Source organism: Gymnoscopelus microlampas (genome assembly GCF_963454915.1).
Source record: "Gymnoscopelus microlampas genome assembly, chromosome: 7".
Lineage (NCBI taxonomy): Eukaryota > Metazoa > Chordata > Actinopteri > Myctophiformes > Myctophidae > Gymnoscopelus > Gymnoscopelus microlampas.
Window position 1 is genome coordinate 22,820,695 of NC_139944.1, and position 16,835 is coordinate 22,837,529.

Below are 16,835 nucleotides of genomic sequence, written 5' to 3' on the forward strand. Positions count from 1 at the left end.
TATATGGAGATATCTGTACCTGTCAGTCCTTGTCCCTTTTATGCCCATGTATGGAGATCTCTGTATCTGTCAGTCCATGTCCCCTTTATGCCCATATATGGACATCCATGATGTCATATATGGGCATGCCACCTTTTGTTCCCATATATGGAGATCCCTGATGTCATCATTATATGCTCATATGGGCGTGACGTCAGAGATCCACCCACCTGCCAATTTTAATATAAGTTAGCACATTTCAACAACAAGGCAATTCAAAATGCCTTACACAGAACATCAAGCAAAGAAAACACATTTCAGCCTACTGTACTACAGTTGTTGTAGAAAGGGGCAAGCCCGTTCTTGCACCATGAATGACAAGAATTCCCGCCATCGTCTTCTGGTCTGAATTATGCTGTTATGTTCCACGTACGACATTGTTGCATGCCTAATGATAGGTATAAAACTATGTATTTTGTCGACAATATTGATATATATGCCATTGTATCCTATTTTAGTGTGCCATCTCTGCATAACTCAAGTTTGCCTATGATTTTATTAAGTTCAAGGTGGTCTGGAACTAATCCTAGTATTAGTTCTCTCCTTTCCTCTAGAGACTGCATGTGTTTTGAGTTGCACAGCGCACAGCCCCAGCCGAGGTCACTGATTATCTCTGGAGGAATACAATAACAGCTCATTGGAGTTAATTTGACCATCTATGACAAAGCCACAACACCTCCAGCGACGCCGGTCAGAGCCAAGGTCTCGCCAAAGTCTCAACCTACGAGCAAGGCTCCTCATGGCCAGATGTCATCGTCAGAGCTGATAACAACTTAATTTGTGTATAACTGTTGTGATCATTGACGGTTTAGGTAGAGAGATATTTTTGCTGTACGGTGCCTCGTGGATTGATTCTTTCTCTTAATACAATGTCAACCTTTTAATTTGAGAACCGGCCTGTGTCTGTCTTTGATTTCGTCTCATCCTTTTTACACTGGGTTTTCAGCTGTTTAACTACAAATAGTTTTAATTAACATAGAGCAGGATTTACGACCCTTATCAGCTCTTTTATCTACTTTATCACCTAAAATTGCAGATCTACAAGCTCACAATGTGTCGCATCCGTGACGCATTGTGGTTTTTCACATTGGTTATTATGTTACATGACAAAGTATGAAGCAGGCTTTAAAGGGACGCATGTTTTTCCAGACTTTGAACACACAGTAGAATAATATAGTTCCATTTGACCTCTTCCTTGTCATTGTTTGTTGATCTGGTGGTGTCATCAAATGTAAAACAGAGGTAAATGCCCAACATTTCACCTTTAGCAGCCTGTTGAAATAGCTTTATCTGTTTGTATTCATTCATTTGTTCCGGCAATTTTGCTTTTTCCGAATTATACCAGTCAGTTAAACACATGCTGAACCCTAGCTTACGTATTATGGGACGAACATTCACCAAAACTGCATATACAAGCTCACAATGAGTTGCAACTTGTAGATTGGCTATTATTGGCGAAGAGAAAAAGGAGGGAGCTATATAGACTCAATTATAATATTAAATGAACACTGAGCCACACATTTATTTCTTTGTCATCCTGTAAGTTGTTAAATTTTCATGCTTTATTTTAGCTTGAAAGCTATGAAAATCGTTCTGCTTATTATCCAAAATGATCATTTTAAATTGTGCGGCGTTGTTGTGAACAAAAGCAAAAATAGCCCATCTACAAGCCCGCAGCGTGAGACGTTGTGAGCTTGTTTTTGTTTCCACACTAGCTATGCCAGGTTGAAACTAAGTACATATAGACTAATGTAGGCAGGCTCCGCAGCCAGCATTGTTTCATTGCTGAGAATCTTTAACGGTGCAATAGTGTTCACGTTCCCTTTGGGTAACTGGAGCAGAACATCAGATAAGCATGAATAGCTGTGAGGTTAAAAACGTCCAACACTGGCCTCACCATGAATAGACTGTTGGCATAATGAGGGGCTTCTGCCCACTACTGCCCCCACTGACCCTCATCCCCTCATCTTTGATGGAAATCTTTTTATCTCCTAACTAACCGCCAGCCTTGTTCCAAATCAAAGCCTTTGTCCTACTGTATGCCGTACACACAAGGTGTGTGAAGTCAGGGTATACTTAGCCATTAGCAATAGAGTCTGCCAAATGGCAAAAATGAAAAGGCATTCATGTGACACCCCTGAGAAACCGCAAATAAAACAGTACTGTACATTTACTGTATGCTGTGTGTTGTTGTTGAATGAGGGGTAGGTCCCAACGTTTGTTTTGGTACCAGCCTGTACTTACCCTTCACTCCTCTTAGCATAGAATTGGTACATGTCCAGCCTCACCAGCTGGCCATTCCTCTCCCTCTAAGGCCTTTTCCCAGGTCAGGGATAACCACTCCTCAATACAAGGTTAGATAGGCTGTGAAAACAAGATAGTGATGACATTAAAATGGATTTGGCTGATTTTAGCATTTTATGTAGTAGTACAACAGTAGTAGTTGTAAGAGCATCAAGCAGCAGCAGTAGAAATAGTGTTATTAGTGTTCTAGCGTTTCTTTGCTTGAATTTGCGAATAAACCAATCCTACTGTAAATTGCATCTTCAAACCCTGCTTAATCATACAATGCTAGTACAGCTTTTTTTCCATTTAGGCCAGTGTCAGACACTAAACCAGGAACAAAGATGCTTTAAGAGGTTAGCTGTAGTTGATCAGATATGGTTTCTTTTTATCACAGTATAGGGCAATTACATTTCTGTTGACGTCATTCTTCATGTATAATTTGTCTTTGCAATTACATGGGGGGGGGGGGGGGGGGTCACTGCAATAAGGCACACTGACAGACTGAACAAGCTGGTGAAAGAAGCTGGCTCTGTTGAGGTGGCTACACTTGATGGTTTGGAGGTGGTGGTGGAGGGCAAGCTATCATGGCCAACCCCTCCCAATCCCTCCAGAAGGAGATAGCGGGGCGATTGAGCATGAGAGGCAATGACAGATTCATCCTCCCCCAGCAGAAGAACGATAGACTGTCCTTCATGCTGGTTGCCATGAGGATATACAACGAAGCATGGTCACTCTGCTTAGTTCAACTCTGGTGCTATTTTCCTCTGGTCTATACTGTACTGTATGTGTATACTGTACTAACGGTATATTTGTTGGAGGTTGGAGGTTTGTCTGCATCTGTTGCGGTCCCTACGTCCCTTTTCAAGTATGTACTGTACTGACTGTATTGATACAGTTTTCTTCCTGTATCTGCTCTGTGTTTCTTAATGCTGTACTGCCGTTGGCAACTGTATTTCCCCCACCGGATCAATACATGTCTATCTAAGTATCTGTGTTTATCTCTAGTTTCCTTCCAGTGCACTTCCTCTTACTTTTCATTCTGCTGCAGCCTTTTTGATGGACAACTGAATCGAAATTTAGAACAGGATCTCCAGGCTTTATGGTCAAACACCTTCACACACACACACACACACGCGCGCGCACGCGCACGCACACACACACACACACACACACACACACACACACACACACACACACACACACACACACACACACACACACACACACACACACACACACACACACACACACACACACACACACACACACACACGTGTATGTGTTTAAGTGTGTTGTAGGTGAGGTAAGAAAGGGTGGGAATGAAAGAGAAAGCCCTTCTGTACAGCAGTACGTGCATGTCATACCATTTGTTTATTTATACTTGCACACGACACAAACGATGAAACGACGAAAGAGTTTTGCACGAGAGCATTGGAAACAATAGAGTTCATTATGAACAGGGGGGGTCAGTCATTTCTTTTCCTATCCATAGATCAGCTCTCTGCCAAGTGCCACAGCATTTCTTTTATAGCGGAAAGCCTGCTGATAGAATCAACATTCAGTAAGCAGTAGTCACGCAAGGGAAAGCAACATCATTACGTGGTCAGTGAAATGACACCAGTATGTTTGTGCCCTTTATTATAAACTTTAATAAACTTTACTTACAGAACTTTTCCAAAATAGGGTGTAGCAACTGGTAAAATAACTGACAATAGGACTTAGTCGCATGACTTGGAGTCAGACATCTTGATATAAAAAAAATGTTGCAAAGGTTTGGTATGCAGAGGATTTCAGTCAGAAGATCAGGCAAACAAATCCAGCTCAATTGAAAGTATTTCTGACTTTTATTGCATTCATTTATGTGAACATTTCAAACAGTTACCTTTTAATAATATTCTACAGCATTCTCTGCACTCTCAGTTAGTCAATCAATAGCAGCATGCTATTGACTTATAGGTGAGAAGTTATCGAAATAGTCAGGACCTTGCTCCAGTGATTATGCAGGCTTCTCTCTGCTGCCAAGTTTCTTCATGCTGGTATGAAGGTGTTATGGGAATCATTCAAATATAAACTGGATATGAGATTAAGCAAATGACGAACATAAGTTAAGATCCAACCTTGAAATGATAATAACTTACATCACAATCTCACTTTGATTCATTCTCGCTCATAAAAAAGTGCAACTGAGTGATTTTGTCCTCCTGCTGTTATAGAGGTCAGTTATAATGATGACATGGTTCACTTAGAATTAAATATTCATCTTAATGTTGAACATCAACTAGATCATATCTGTTCTTCAAAAGTTGAAAAACATTGTTATATAATAGCTGCTACACAGAGACACTACCAGTTCATGGACCTACTGTATACTGTGTACATGTCCTGAATATGCTGCAGTGCATTTGAGGACTCAGGGAGCTTGCAAACTCATTACACTAGTGAGTTTGATACGCCATGGCGTTTCCAATAGTGAAATTGCAAAGGGAGTTTGCAATTTCCTCAAATACACATTTTAGAGATGTAGACATGTGAAATAACTACCACTCATATATTAACCACTTCCATCCATATTATGGGGACATTATATTAGCCACAAATAGCAGATCTACAAGCTCACAACAAAAGCGGTCCAAGTACAGAGCCATCACAGGTCCAATTTACTAAGGGTTTAAGTGGTTAAAATGAACTCATGAACTACAGGTTGATGCTGGTGCTTGGAGAAACATCCTAGACAGAAGGTCACATGTTCGATTGCCACAACAGCAACCATTGCACCATCCCTCTGGTGAAATGTGTGCATTTGCACATGTTTTTCAGACAGATTTGCAAAGGATTCCTTGTTGCTGCTATGAGTCAAATATAGCAAGTGAAAATCTTACACTAAAATGTAAATGCTTCTGAGAAAATCAATTTGCAACCATTACAAGGAAATGGCCCAAAAAGTCAACTTAAACTTGTTTTGGAGCATATGAACATGAAATCCTTTGCACTATTTTATAGGGTTGCCCTTCTTCCACTTGTTCATCATTGGAGTAAGTCTGAGACTGTCTCAGCTAAATTGTAAATTGTAAATGTCCTATTACCAAAATATAAACAGGCTGATTATGCTAATTGATTTACATATTGGGAAATCCGAATGCTAACAGTTTTTCACCTTGCACAATATCCTGCTGTCCTCATGTGGACCCTGTATGTTTAATAGAGTGTCATAGATTTATGTATTCACTGTTCTCATTTTGGTTCTTATGGTTTCTAATTGTTTTATGTCTTAAGCCAAATCATTATTACTGTGGGTATTGACTGTTAGTTGTTACAGCAACAAATGCGGTGAGCCTTCGTTTGAACAGATCTGGAATGCTGTTGCCCTCACATGCCCCCTGCCTGTGCTATTGGCTGTTGTGAAGAGGAAGCTGGTTCTGCCTACCGGTAGCCAGATGGGCCTGTCGTTAGCTCGCCACTTGAAGGAAGGTGACCTTTTATTGTTTTTATTGTGCCCTTTAATGGGATCCGTTGACTCGAGGAAACAGAAAGATTGTGACACATTGACATTAAGAAGTGTTTTGTTACTGACATTAAGAAGTGTTTTGTTACTGACATTAAGAAGTGTTTTGTCACTGTGTGAGTGTGTCAGTATTATATTCCATGCTTGGCAATAATTACTGGATTTACAAGTAAGATTACGTTCCTTGAAAGAGAATTGGAGAGGAAGTATTGAAGATAAGATTTGTTTTACTGCACCTGCACCATATAATATACTGTATGGACATATACTGTATAGATTGTATTCTAGTCATACACTCAGTTTATTAGGCATGGAATACATACTTAAAGACACAAAAAATGATTTACCTTGGATGCAGATGCAGAGATAATTCCCAGACAATAGATTCCTACATATACTAAGAAAATTCCTAGTACTAGACCATACCCGGTCGACGCATCCGTGGGGGGGATATGCGCACATGATCTGGCAACCCGGGAGGCAGTTCGTCCCATAGCTGGGCAGCCCCGTAACCATGGCGACATTGTTTGACACATAAACGCTAATAAGAAGCTGAGATTTGATGAAATTGAACAACGGGCTTCACAGTTAAGTTCAGATGGTAATGGTCAATGGCTGTGTGCAAAATCAGAGCAATTGGTCCAGCCAGTGAGGAGAACCCGGTAGCTTCACCTCCACTACAAACGCACAGAGGTTACTAGAATTATAGTAGGACTAGACCATACCCGGTGAAGGGCGCAGACGAAAGTCGTTGCAAACGTGGGGGTAATGCACGTCCTGTCGCGCGGTTTCTCCCCCGCGCGCGTCCCGTCGTGGCACACCCCCCCCCCGGTCGCTCCCGTCGCGGCAAGAGCCATATGAAATCCGTTTTATTTTTTTTCCCAAATTCTGTTTTTTCCATTTTAATATTTCTGAATTCTGTATTTTGCTTTTTATGCTAATTTTTACCATAAAAAAGTGTCTGGTAAGTGGAAATGAATAAATGTTCAAGATATAACAGTCCATACATGTCTCTGAAAGAAATCTACACAATTCCAAATCTTTAATATTTGCAAATTATATGCAAACATAGAACAGTATATAAGTACATTAAATAGCACCAATATAGGCTTGCTATTTTAATATAGCAAAATATAAATATAAAAAGGGATATATAAATACTATGTTGTTATAGTTCTATATATATATATATATATATATATATATATATATATATATATATAAAATTTGCTATATAAAATAGCAAAATAGGCTTGCTATTTTCTGTTGCCCTGCAGCAGGCTTGAGTATATTTTTTGATGGCATTTTACACCACTAACAACATTAATCAGAGTTTATTTTTAATTCACGTGTGTTAAATGTGTTACCCATACAATCAGGTCTGCTCACGTCACGTTTCAACTGCGCGGACGCTAATGGCCCTTGTTGTGTTATACGCAAAAATGTTCCCAAAATAATTCGGTCTGAGCATGCGCAAAATGGCGTCGCCCATGTATTATTATTTCTATCGTCTTTCTAAGACTATTTCTACGTGGATTTTACTGTTTATAAAGTAGGATGTGACCATGCAAAATGGTGGTGGCCGGTGGATTTGTAAAAAAATTGCGATAAAAAAAAATATTTTACCGCAAATATTTTTTATTTTCCAAATTCTGCAGTCCGTGTTTTATTCCAATTCCATTTTTATTGGTCATTTCCGCGATTCCGACCGCGATTCCGTTAACACGGATTTCATATGGCTCTCCCCCCGGCCCGCGGTCACCCCTCCCCACGGGCGTATATATATATATATATATATATATATATATATATATATATATATGTCAGCACGGAGAATGGCGTAGGCATGTTACTCGCCCGCCTCGGGTCCGTCTGGTGTGTTTACTTTCCACAGGAAGAGTTGTACTGAGAGAGTGGGCGGGGTCTAGGTGTTGCCATGTCGGCCGACTGTAAGCGCTGTAGGGCCAATGTTGGTGGTATAGGGTTCGTTTGGTTTGGCCTCGTTTTCATAGACCTCGTTGCTTGTTTCTCTCGCGAAACCTGGCAACACGCATGCGCAGTTTGATCGGAGACCCAGGACTCCATCCACCCACCCACCCACCCACCGTCAGGTTACTAGAATTATAGTAGGATGTAAATAAAATAGTTTTGACAAATAAATTGTGTGTAAAGCTGTGGTTGCACTATGGCTACATTTAGCACCAAACTATGCATATACAAAATATTTTTGTATATGTATTTTCTTGGGCTATATTTTATGTATACTGTACACATATTTAACTGGGGGAGAAAAAAATCTTTTGTTATCCAAAGGATTTTAAAGCGGCACTTTTTTAATTAATGAAATGTAATTTTGTGACGGGGCACGCCAGGACGTGACAGGACGCGGCATAGCCCCACGTTTGCAACTACTTTCGCCTGCGCACTTCACCGGGTATGGACTAGTCCTCCTATAATTTCACAAACCTCTGTCATCATGGTGTCATGGTGAGGCCAAAATTGTTCTGCCCGGTTCTCCTCAGTGGCTGGAGCAATTGATCTGATTTTTCGCGATGCGACGTATCCCCCCACGGGCATGGACTAGTACAATATAACTTATACAATTGGGGTGGTTGTATTTTGTCTCCCTGCTCTTCTATTGAGATATTTATATGTCAAAGGTCATGTCTCACCTAATCTGAGTTCCCAGAAGTTCTCGCATAAAAACGGGAGGGGCGATGTCTCACCTAGACACAGGATCTGACAAACTTTTTGACCTGATGGTCAAGATTCAGTTTATCCACCAAGCAGGCAGGCTCTATTAGCTCAATAGTAAACATTTCAGGACTTGCGCAGGAAACCAGGTTCAAATCCGGGGTAGAAGAGGAAAGTTACATAGTGCGTGGTTAAGAGTGCAGCTTTAACAACATGAATGCTAGTGACTCTATCCTGGGGTGAACATTTGGCAAAAATAGCAGATATACAAGCTCACAACATATTGATACGTAACTCGTGAGTGAAGATATTCGGTGCAGGGAAAAAAGGAGGCGGACTCCAGTCAATGATATATATGTGGTTTAAGTGGTTAAATGTACACGACTAGACAACTGTATGTTGTTACAGTGTAAGTAAGGCCACAAGGGCATTTCAGTATGTTCATGGGTTATTCTTATCTGACGAAGACCAAGTTTGTGGTCGAAACGTTATGTTTTGCGCAATAAATGTGGTGGAGCAGCAAACTGTTGTGTGGACTTTTTTCCTTTCTTTCTGACCTTTTCTTAGTCATGCAACTTCCTTCTTAAAGCACCGTCATTACACACAATGACATCACAGCTGGAATTGTACTCCAAAGTTTCAGCTCTGTTGTCTGTATTTGTCTGTCATGCATGAGTGTTGGCAGGGCCATTAGTGAGATAACAACACAGTGAGGACACTGCTTATTTTTAGACCCCAAATATGAAAAGACTATTACGCTACTGAACAAGGAAATGCTAAGACCTGTATCTGAAGAATTCCACCATTGTCAAACATGCCATTACATAATATAGGCTTAACTGCCATTGTTCTGTGACAATACAAAGAGGGAAATGTCTGCTCAAAGGTAAAAACGCTTTCCACAAGTTAGCACGAGATTTAACCACTTAAACCCTATATACTACACACGCACACACGCACGCACGCACGCACGCACGCACGCACGCACGCACGCACGCACGCACGCACGCACGCACGCACGCACGCACGCACGCACGCACGCACGCACACACACACACACACACACACACACACACACACACACACACACACACACACTCACTTTGCCCTGTAGGCCTCTGCTGATTCCCTCAGCATAGAGTACAATATCACATTTGTCATTGAACAGTTCCTTTAGTGTATGTATTTTTCCCGGTTAAAGTGGTGGTTAAAGAATTCACATTTAGTGGTAGAACCACATTGTGGACTTGATTTCAAATGTGTTCTGACCAGACCGCTATATAGAGTAGATCTGATATGAGTGCTCTTTGTGCGAGGATAGGCGTGAACATAATGGTGAAACTAGCAGATCTACAATCTACTACACAAGCTCACAATGCGCAAGATTTGGTGTAAAGAGAAAAGGGGAGGGTCTGTATAGACCCCTGGACGACCCCAGTCAACAAAGTATAGGTGGTTAAACACTGTCTGGGAAATGTGATTGACTTTTTCCATTGCATTACGTATCCATGTGTCAGAGTATGTGCTATGTGGTACATGGTATGTGTTACAAATCCTCCTCACTCCGTTGAACTGACTTATGGGCAGGCCCTTTTTGAAGCATGTACAGTAGGAGTCACAACAGGGAGGAGTGTTTCTGTCTGTAGTTTTACGCAAGAGGTTGGTAGTGTGAATGTTGGCTTTGACTATACTGCACTTTGATATCCAAGAAACTGATTTCCTTAATATCTGCAGTCAGGATGAATTCATGACTCTGAAAATAACTAGAAACACACAGCGATGTGTTCGATCAACTTAGTCATGTAAAACTAAGTAACAACAGTAAATTGGCCCAGGTTATGTTGAGCAAGTTATTTTATTAGCATTTCTTGGAAGGCTGTTACTAATTCCTAAACAATAACTGCAGCAACTAATCACAAGTGTATTGCTTCCATTCCAAAGCCTGACACCTCTATGAATTGCACGCTGGAAATCGGCCTAACAAGCTTTTCTATCTTCAAGCGCTGTAACGCTGTCATATGACAAATATAAATTATTATAAACCATAAAATTCACTTGTCATTGTTTGTATAGTCTCAATTTGTCTGAGTGAAAGCAGAAGCTTTCTGGTGTGTGACCCTATAGGTGACGTACAATATAATTCTCACCATAGGCCTATTGTCATCATTACATAAGCTTTTAAAAGTGAGACGTGGGTTAAATTTGATGTCACAGTCTTGTCCTGTGATGATCACTCAGAGAAACCGCTCAATCCTGTGAGTGTACTGTTGGGCTGTAGAGATTTTATGCTGAAAGTGTCACTGCGCCAGAGGCATGTCATGCTCTTCGTGCGTCACAGTATTTGTTTGGGGATTTTTTGTTTTGTCTGATGAGATGAGCAAGGCACTAGAAGTATAATAAATATGGATTCTGTTCTTGTTGGTCTTGATGTGGGACTTTTTGTTTTGACTGTGGATTCCTGTAAGCTCTCAGTAAGGCCTGTCTCCAGTAATGAGGAAGTGTAAAGGTAATTTTGTTTTACAGTAATGTAGCCTAAATCACATCACTGCAAGATAAGCTGTCCAAAAAACGAGGGAGGAAAATGCATATAATATACTCATGGTTCTTTCCAGTTTGGACCAAAGTGGTTTGAACTGACTGACATTGGCATCATTAGAGCCCTGTGCTCTAAATTTTGCTCTTATGATTTACACAATGCAACCACCAATGAGCAGTTAAGTATTTGCAGTTAGTATATGTAAGTTAGTACAAGTTAGTAATGTATTGCTCTAGTTGAGAGTTGAGACATGGCATGGTTACTGCCATCCACTTGGCTGCTACAGTAAAATGTTATAATGTAATGTCATGAATAGAACATTGCAGTCAAACGTTATCCATTAAGTTGTAAAAACATGTTTTTTTGTTGAATGCTCTTACAGTATGTATACACTGTGAAAAAGGTGAGTCAGAGGTAGATCCAGGGTTGTTTGTTTCAAAGCCATAGGTGACCTTGGAAGGAGTTCTAGTCAACTCTCTGCCAAAGCAGTTAAAGAGATTTTATTCTATGCATGTGTTCATGAGTGTGTGTGTGTGTGTGTGTGTGTGTGTGTGTGTGTGTGTGTGTGTGTGTGTGTGTGTGTGTGTGTGTGTGTGTGCGTGTGCGTGTGCGTGTGCGTGTGTGTGTGTTACTGTACGTGTGAGGAAACACCTTACCACTCCCTTTTCCTTGCGAGAAGCGTAATTATAGTGTAATAGATTCCTTCTCTTTTTCTCTTCCTTCTTCCTTCCTGACTGAGAAATCATAAAATAATTTATATGCGTTGCTGCTTTGTTTTGTGGTTTTGCACTGTGTCACTACTACTGTATATACGTATGTATATAATGTTCACTTTGAAATGTTAATTACATTCACTCTGGCATCCCTATTTTGGATATGTCATTACAGGCAAAATCCATTTTTTTCATCAAAATATTTGAACATTTTCAAATAGCTGATGTATAATAAAGGGCTTAAGTGGTTAGGGTCCATGAAATTCAATCCTGTCAGGGTGGGGAGGTTAAAATATCATGACTGACCATTACACCATAATTACCTGCTTTGTCATGAGATTGTGTCACTCAATATTATGTTGTGTTGAAAAAATATTGTTTTCACACTGTCAAATGATAACTATTAATAAAGCATTATAGTCCAGAAACTTTAAGTGCTTAATAGGTTCTAGTAAAGCCAGTTACATGAATATACTCACACATAAATGTCATACAGCAGTTGTGTAGGGTAGCTCCAAAGAGGAAATTTGATGCAAAACTTTCTATGTTTATTGACAAATGATATCCTCATGCATTGAATATGAATTGCACCTTGAGGGCATAAACAGTAATGCAGAAGAATCTCATGGCTGTAGCAAGCTGTGAATGGAGGTCAAAAGGAAGAAGTGAAGCTATGTGTTAGCAAAGGACAAACCTATAGATAAGTAATTGAGTGACTTTATGAGTTTACCAGTTTCGTACTCAGTTCAGTCACTGCTGAATGAGTTGACTACATACACACTAACTTGTTGTTGTACTGAATAGAAGAAAGAGCTCATTCTCAAGAACCATGTAAAAAATGTTTGCTGAGTGATCCTTGTAAAAATGTTAAACCAAGTGAATGTGCATGCATCTTCTGCCATCTGGTGTAATCTAAAAGAACAAGCTACTTACAGTACATGCAATAATTGGCTAACAATAGGTGATTCAGCATCAGAATTGCTACATCAGTAATAATCGTGATTTAAGTATACAGTAATATCCTCCTCTGCTGACCCAGCTATCTCCTACTACTGGCTTGGATTACATTCAAGATTCTTTATTGTTAGCATCGCATTACACACACATTTGTTTGCATGTTTGAGTGTGTGTGTGTGTGTGTGTGTGTGTGTGTGTGTGTGTGTGTGTGTGTGTGTGTGTGTGTGTGTGTGTGTGTGTGTGTGTGTGTGTGTGTGTGTGTGTGTGTGTGTGTGTGTGTGTGTGTGTGTGTGTGTGTGTGTGTGAGAGAGCCTGATCATCCGGGCCTTGAGGCTGTGGTACCACTTGCCAGACAGTAGCAGCTGAAACAGTGCGTGGTTGGGGTGGCTGGGGTCTTTGTTAACGCTACAGGCTTTATATTGACAATATATTGACAATGTATATATCCTGGATGGAGGGAAGCTCCCAGCTCACATCCACTGATGCTCTGGGCTATCCGTACCACCCTCTGCTTTGTGGTTGAGGGCAGTACCGTTCCCATACCAGGCACGGCAGTGATGCGTCCAGTCAGGAATCTCTCAGTGGTGCCTCTGTAGAAGGCCCACAGGATCTTGGGCCTCATGCCAAACTTCTTCAACCGCATGAAGAGAAAGAGGTGTTGCCATGCCTTTTTAACCCTACTATATCCCAGGTGAGGTGTTGAATGCAGAGGAACTTGAAGCTGCTGACTCTCTCAGCAGACCCATTGATGGCATCCAGCCTTCTCGCCTCTCTTCCTGCAGTACACAAACAGTTCCTTCGTAGGCGTGAATAGAGGATATCAGGAATGTTGGATCACAATGACCTTCTATTTCAAAGAGTCAAAAGAACAAAAGCAAAACTGCTTGCCATGTGTGTACTCTTTCAGTATAATTCTGGTATCAAAGGAAAGTCCAGAACCTCACGCTCTTTGAGCATTATTCTGGTAAAGAAACAAAGTCCCAAACCTCATGCTCTCTCTGCATAATTCTGGTCTCAGGTCACTGAAGAGAGGGGCAAGACGATACAAGCCATAGCAGATCATGGAACAAGCTGTGATGACAGAGGCTCTCCCCTGAGATGGCTGATTTTTCCCGTGTGACATAAAGTGACTACACAACAGGTGTAGGCTATAGTCACACCCAGCCTGCAGAGTCTAATTAGTTTGACTCAGGCCAGGTGTTAAACCATCCACCAGCAACACCACACATAACACCAACGCCAAACTGAGTCTCGGGAGAATCCCATACCCCTTATTGAAGAGAGGGGCCAGAGCAAGGCTTTTCCTTGTGCACAACATGAGTGCTGTCACACCAAGCTCACAGTATAGTTATTTTGACTCAAGCCAGGGGTGACTGGCTGCTTAAATCAGCCACCACCCACAGTCTTGTCAACACAGAGAGAGAGAGAGAGAGAGAGGGAGGTTGTTCTCCTGGCACCACTGTGTCAGTTTGTTGACCTCTCTGCTGTAGACCGTCTTGTCGCTGTTGGTGATCAGGCGGGCCTATTATGCTGTTATGTCGTCAGCGAACTTAATCACCAAGTTGGAGCACTGCATAACCAGGTCTCAGACTGCTGGGCTCCTGTGTTGAGGGGCAGAGGTTTTGGAACCCATCCTCACCACCTGGTTGACCCAACAGGAAGTCTGGGATCCAGCTGTACAGGCTGAGCTTGAGTTGTAGGTCCCAGAGCTTGGTGTTGAGTCTTCACTTCTTCCTGTTGAACTGTAGCCTAAGGCCAGTCCACACCAATGCAACTTGTTGCAACTACTTGCAACTACTCGCGACCATTATCCCAATGGCAGTTGCAAGGAGTTGCATTGGTGTGACATGGCCTTAAAACTGTTTTGTTGCAAGGAGTTTCGGCTAGTTGCATTGGTGCGGTTTGGCCTTTAGAACAGCGTCCTCACATAATGATAATAGTTCCTCTTGTCCAGGTGGGTGAGCGCAGTGTGGAGTGTTGTGGCTATGGCATTGTTTATGTGATTGCCTACAACTACATGACATGCACAGATGTATGACTGTCATGAGAAAATAGCCTAATTCTACACTGTAAGAACAACACAATTATAACATGAGTAATAATAATTGTAGCTTATAGGCTACTACAGTATATATATAACCCGTTAGCACTGTAGGCCACCAGACAGTAACCACAGGAGTCAAGGCCATATTTAGGAGGAGTATTCAAAGATTTGTGAAAGACATTATGAGATTTGAACAAAGCCCAAAATAGTCTGTATATAATAGAAGTGAGATGTACCCACAGTAGGATGCTGGTTAGAAAGCACAATCCCACATACATAAACAGGTCTATTGTTATCATTGTTATGCTGTCAGGTGCTTACAACTCAGAAAGTTTGTCACTTCTGTCATGCCAATACCATTGCTAGTTTCCATAATAATAAAAAGTTTGCGACACTATCTTGGAAGAATTTAAGAATTGTCATGCTGATATATTCTTTTGACTTTTATGTTTATTCCTTCTATCTTTCTAATGATATAGTTAGGTCATATCTGGTAGGGGCCTAACATATTCTTCTTGGCTGGATCATATTTATTACATTATATTAAATGTATTTTTCTTCTTCGACTATTTATTTATTTATTTCTAAGATTAAGATTGGGTGTACGTCATAGAGTTATTATATCGGTGCGTGTGGGAGACATTCTTGCTCACACCGATAACGTTTTGATGCTACAGTAAACGAGATGTAATCTCATCTGTATCACACTGGTGAGTGGTGACACCTGGTGGTGGTGAAATGCAACAACAACATGATTGTGTTCCTAGTTTAGCAGTCTTGTCTTGTATTATAGTCAAATTCAGCTGTGTATAATGCCATTGTTTTCACTGTATTAAAGCTATAGATATATTTTCTTGCCATTTAACTTTTTGTCGACTCAAACGACATTAAATAATATCGTAAATGTGAATGTTCCCTTTAACGATTAACCGGAAACGCGGCCGCAGCGCGTAAACTGAAATCCAAGCAGTTTGTTGTTAGCAGCAACAGATGGTTGGTGTGTGTGACTGTGCTAACCGGCTAGCTCTAGCTAGCTCTCTGTGTGGGTATAAAAGTGTTGTTATTGAACAGAGGTTACATTTCAAACAGCATTTAAGGCTTTAGGAATTTAAGGAGTTTTTCCTCACCCTGTCGAACAACAACAAACATGGTGAGTGAGTGCTAACGTAACATTAACAATGAGCTTGTTGGCATGTACATTTGTTCTAGCAAGCGACATACAGTATGATATACAACCTGACACAACCAGAAATACAAAACAATGTTTGACCATTCCAAAGGGATATATGTATGTCATACATTTATAGTAGCCCTGAAACATGACTGTCATACCATGACAGTCATGGAACCACTTGTTCCTGGTTTACATTTACAACTCTTACATCTACATAAACGTTCAGATGTCAAATATAAAGTGCTTACCCCCAAGCCACAAATGTAACAAGTTGAGCCGCAGCCGGTCTAAGTACCTGTATCTTCCGTATTGTTCAATAAAAAAGCATTTTAATCCGATCGGCGGCCATTTTCTATTTTTTTTAATTCTTTTTTTTGGTAATGTATCAGAGTGCAATACACCTATCAACCGATAGTGTCGCGTAGTTGAAAGCATCGGAGAAAATTCTGAGAAAATGGCCGGCGATTGGATTAAAAAGCTTTTTATTGAACAATACGGAAGATACGGGTACTTAGACCGGTTGCGGCTCAACTTGTTACATCCGTTGCTTGGGGGTCAGCACTTTATATTTGAAATCTAAACGTTTATGTAGATGTAAGAGTTGTAAATGTAAACCAGGAACAAGTGGTTCAATGACGCTTGTGACAGACGAGTAACAGGAATAATATAATTATATTAATTATTTTTTTTAATTTATCATACCACTGTCAGTGAATACATTCACGATACATTGACGTGTGTGGCCCCTTTCAGACATTTTAGTCGTAGGCTATTTGTCCTGTATTTGTGTTGAAACAGCTTTGACAAGAAAACCGTTTATAAAGTTTTGTTTGGGAGGTAGAGCATTGCAGGAAAACTCTTACTTAGGGTTTCCTATTAACCAAAATAAA

The 16,835-nt window shown here is 40.7% G+C and overlaps 1 protein-coding gene across 1 annotated transcript in view; it reads left to right on the forward strand.

Moving 5' to 3' along the window:
- Nucleotides 1-15,783: 15,783 nt before the first annotated feature.
- The window catches only part of poc1a (POC1 centriolar protein A), a 64,894-nt gene continuing 63,842 nt past the window's right edge, over nt 15,784-16,835 (forward strand). The window contains exon 1 of the mRNA XM_084062409.1: nt 15,784-15,921. Coding sequence (XP_083918535.1) covers nt 15,919-15,921 — 3 coding nt within the window. The 5' untranslated portion in view covers nt 15,784-15,918. The remainder of the gene's footprint in view (nt 15,922-16,835) is intronic.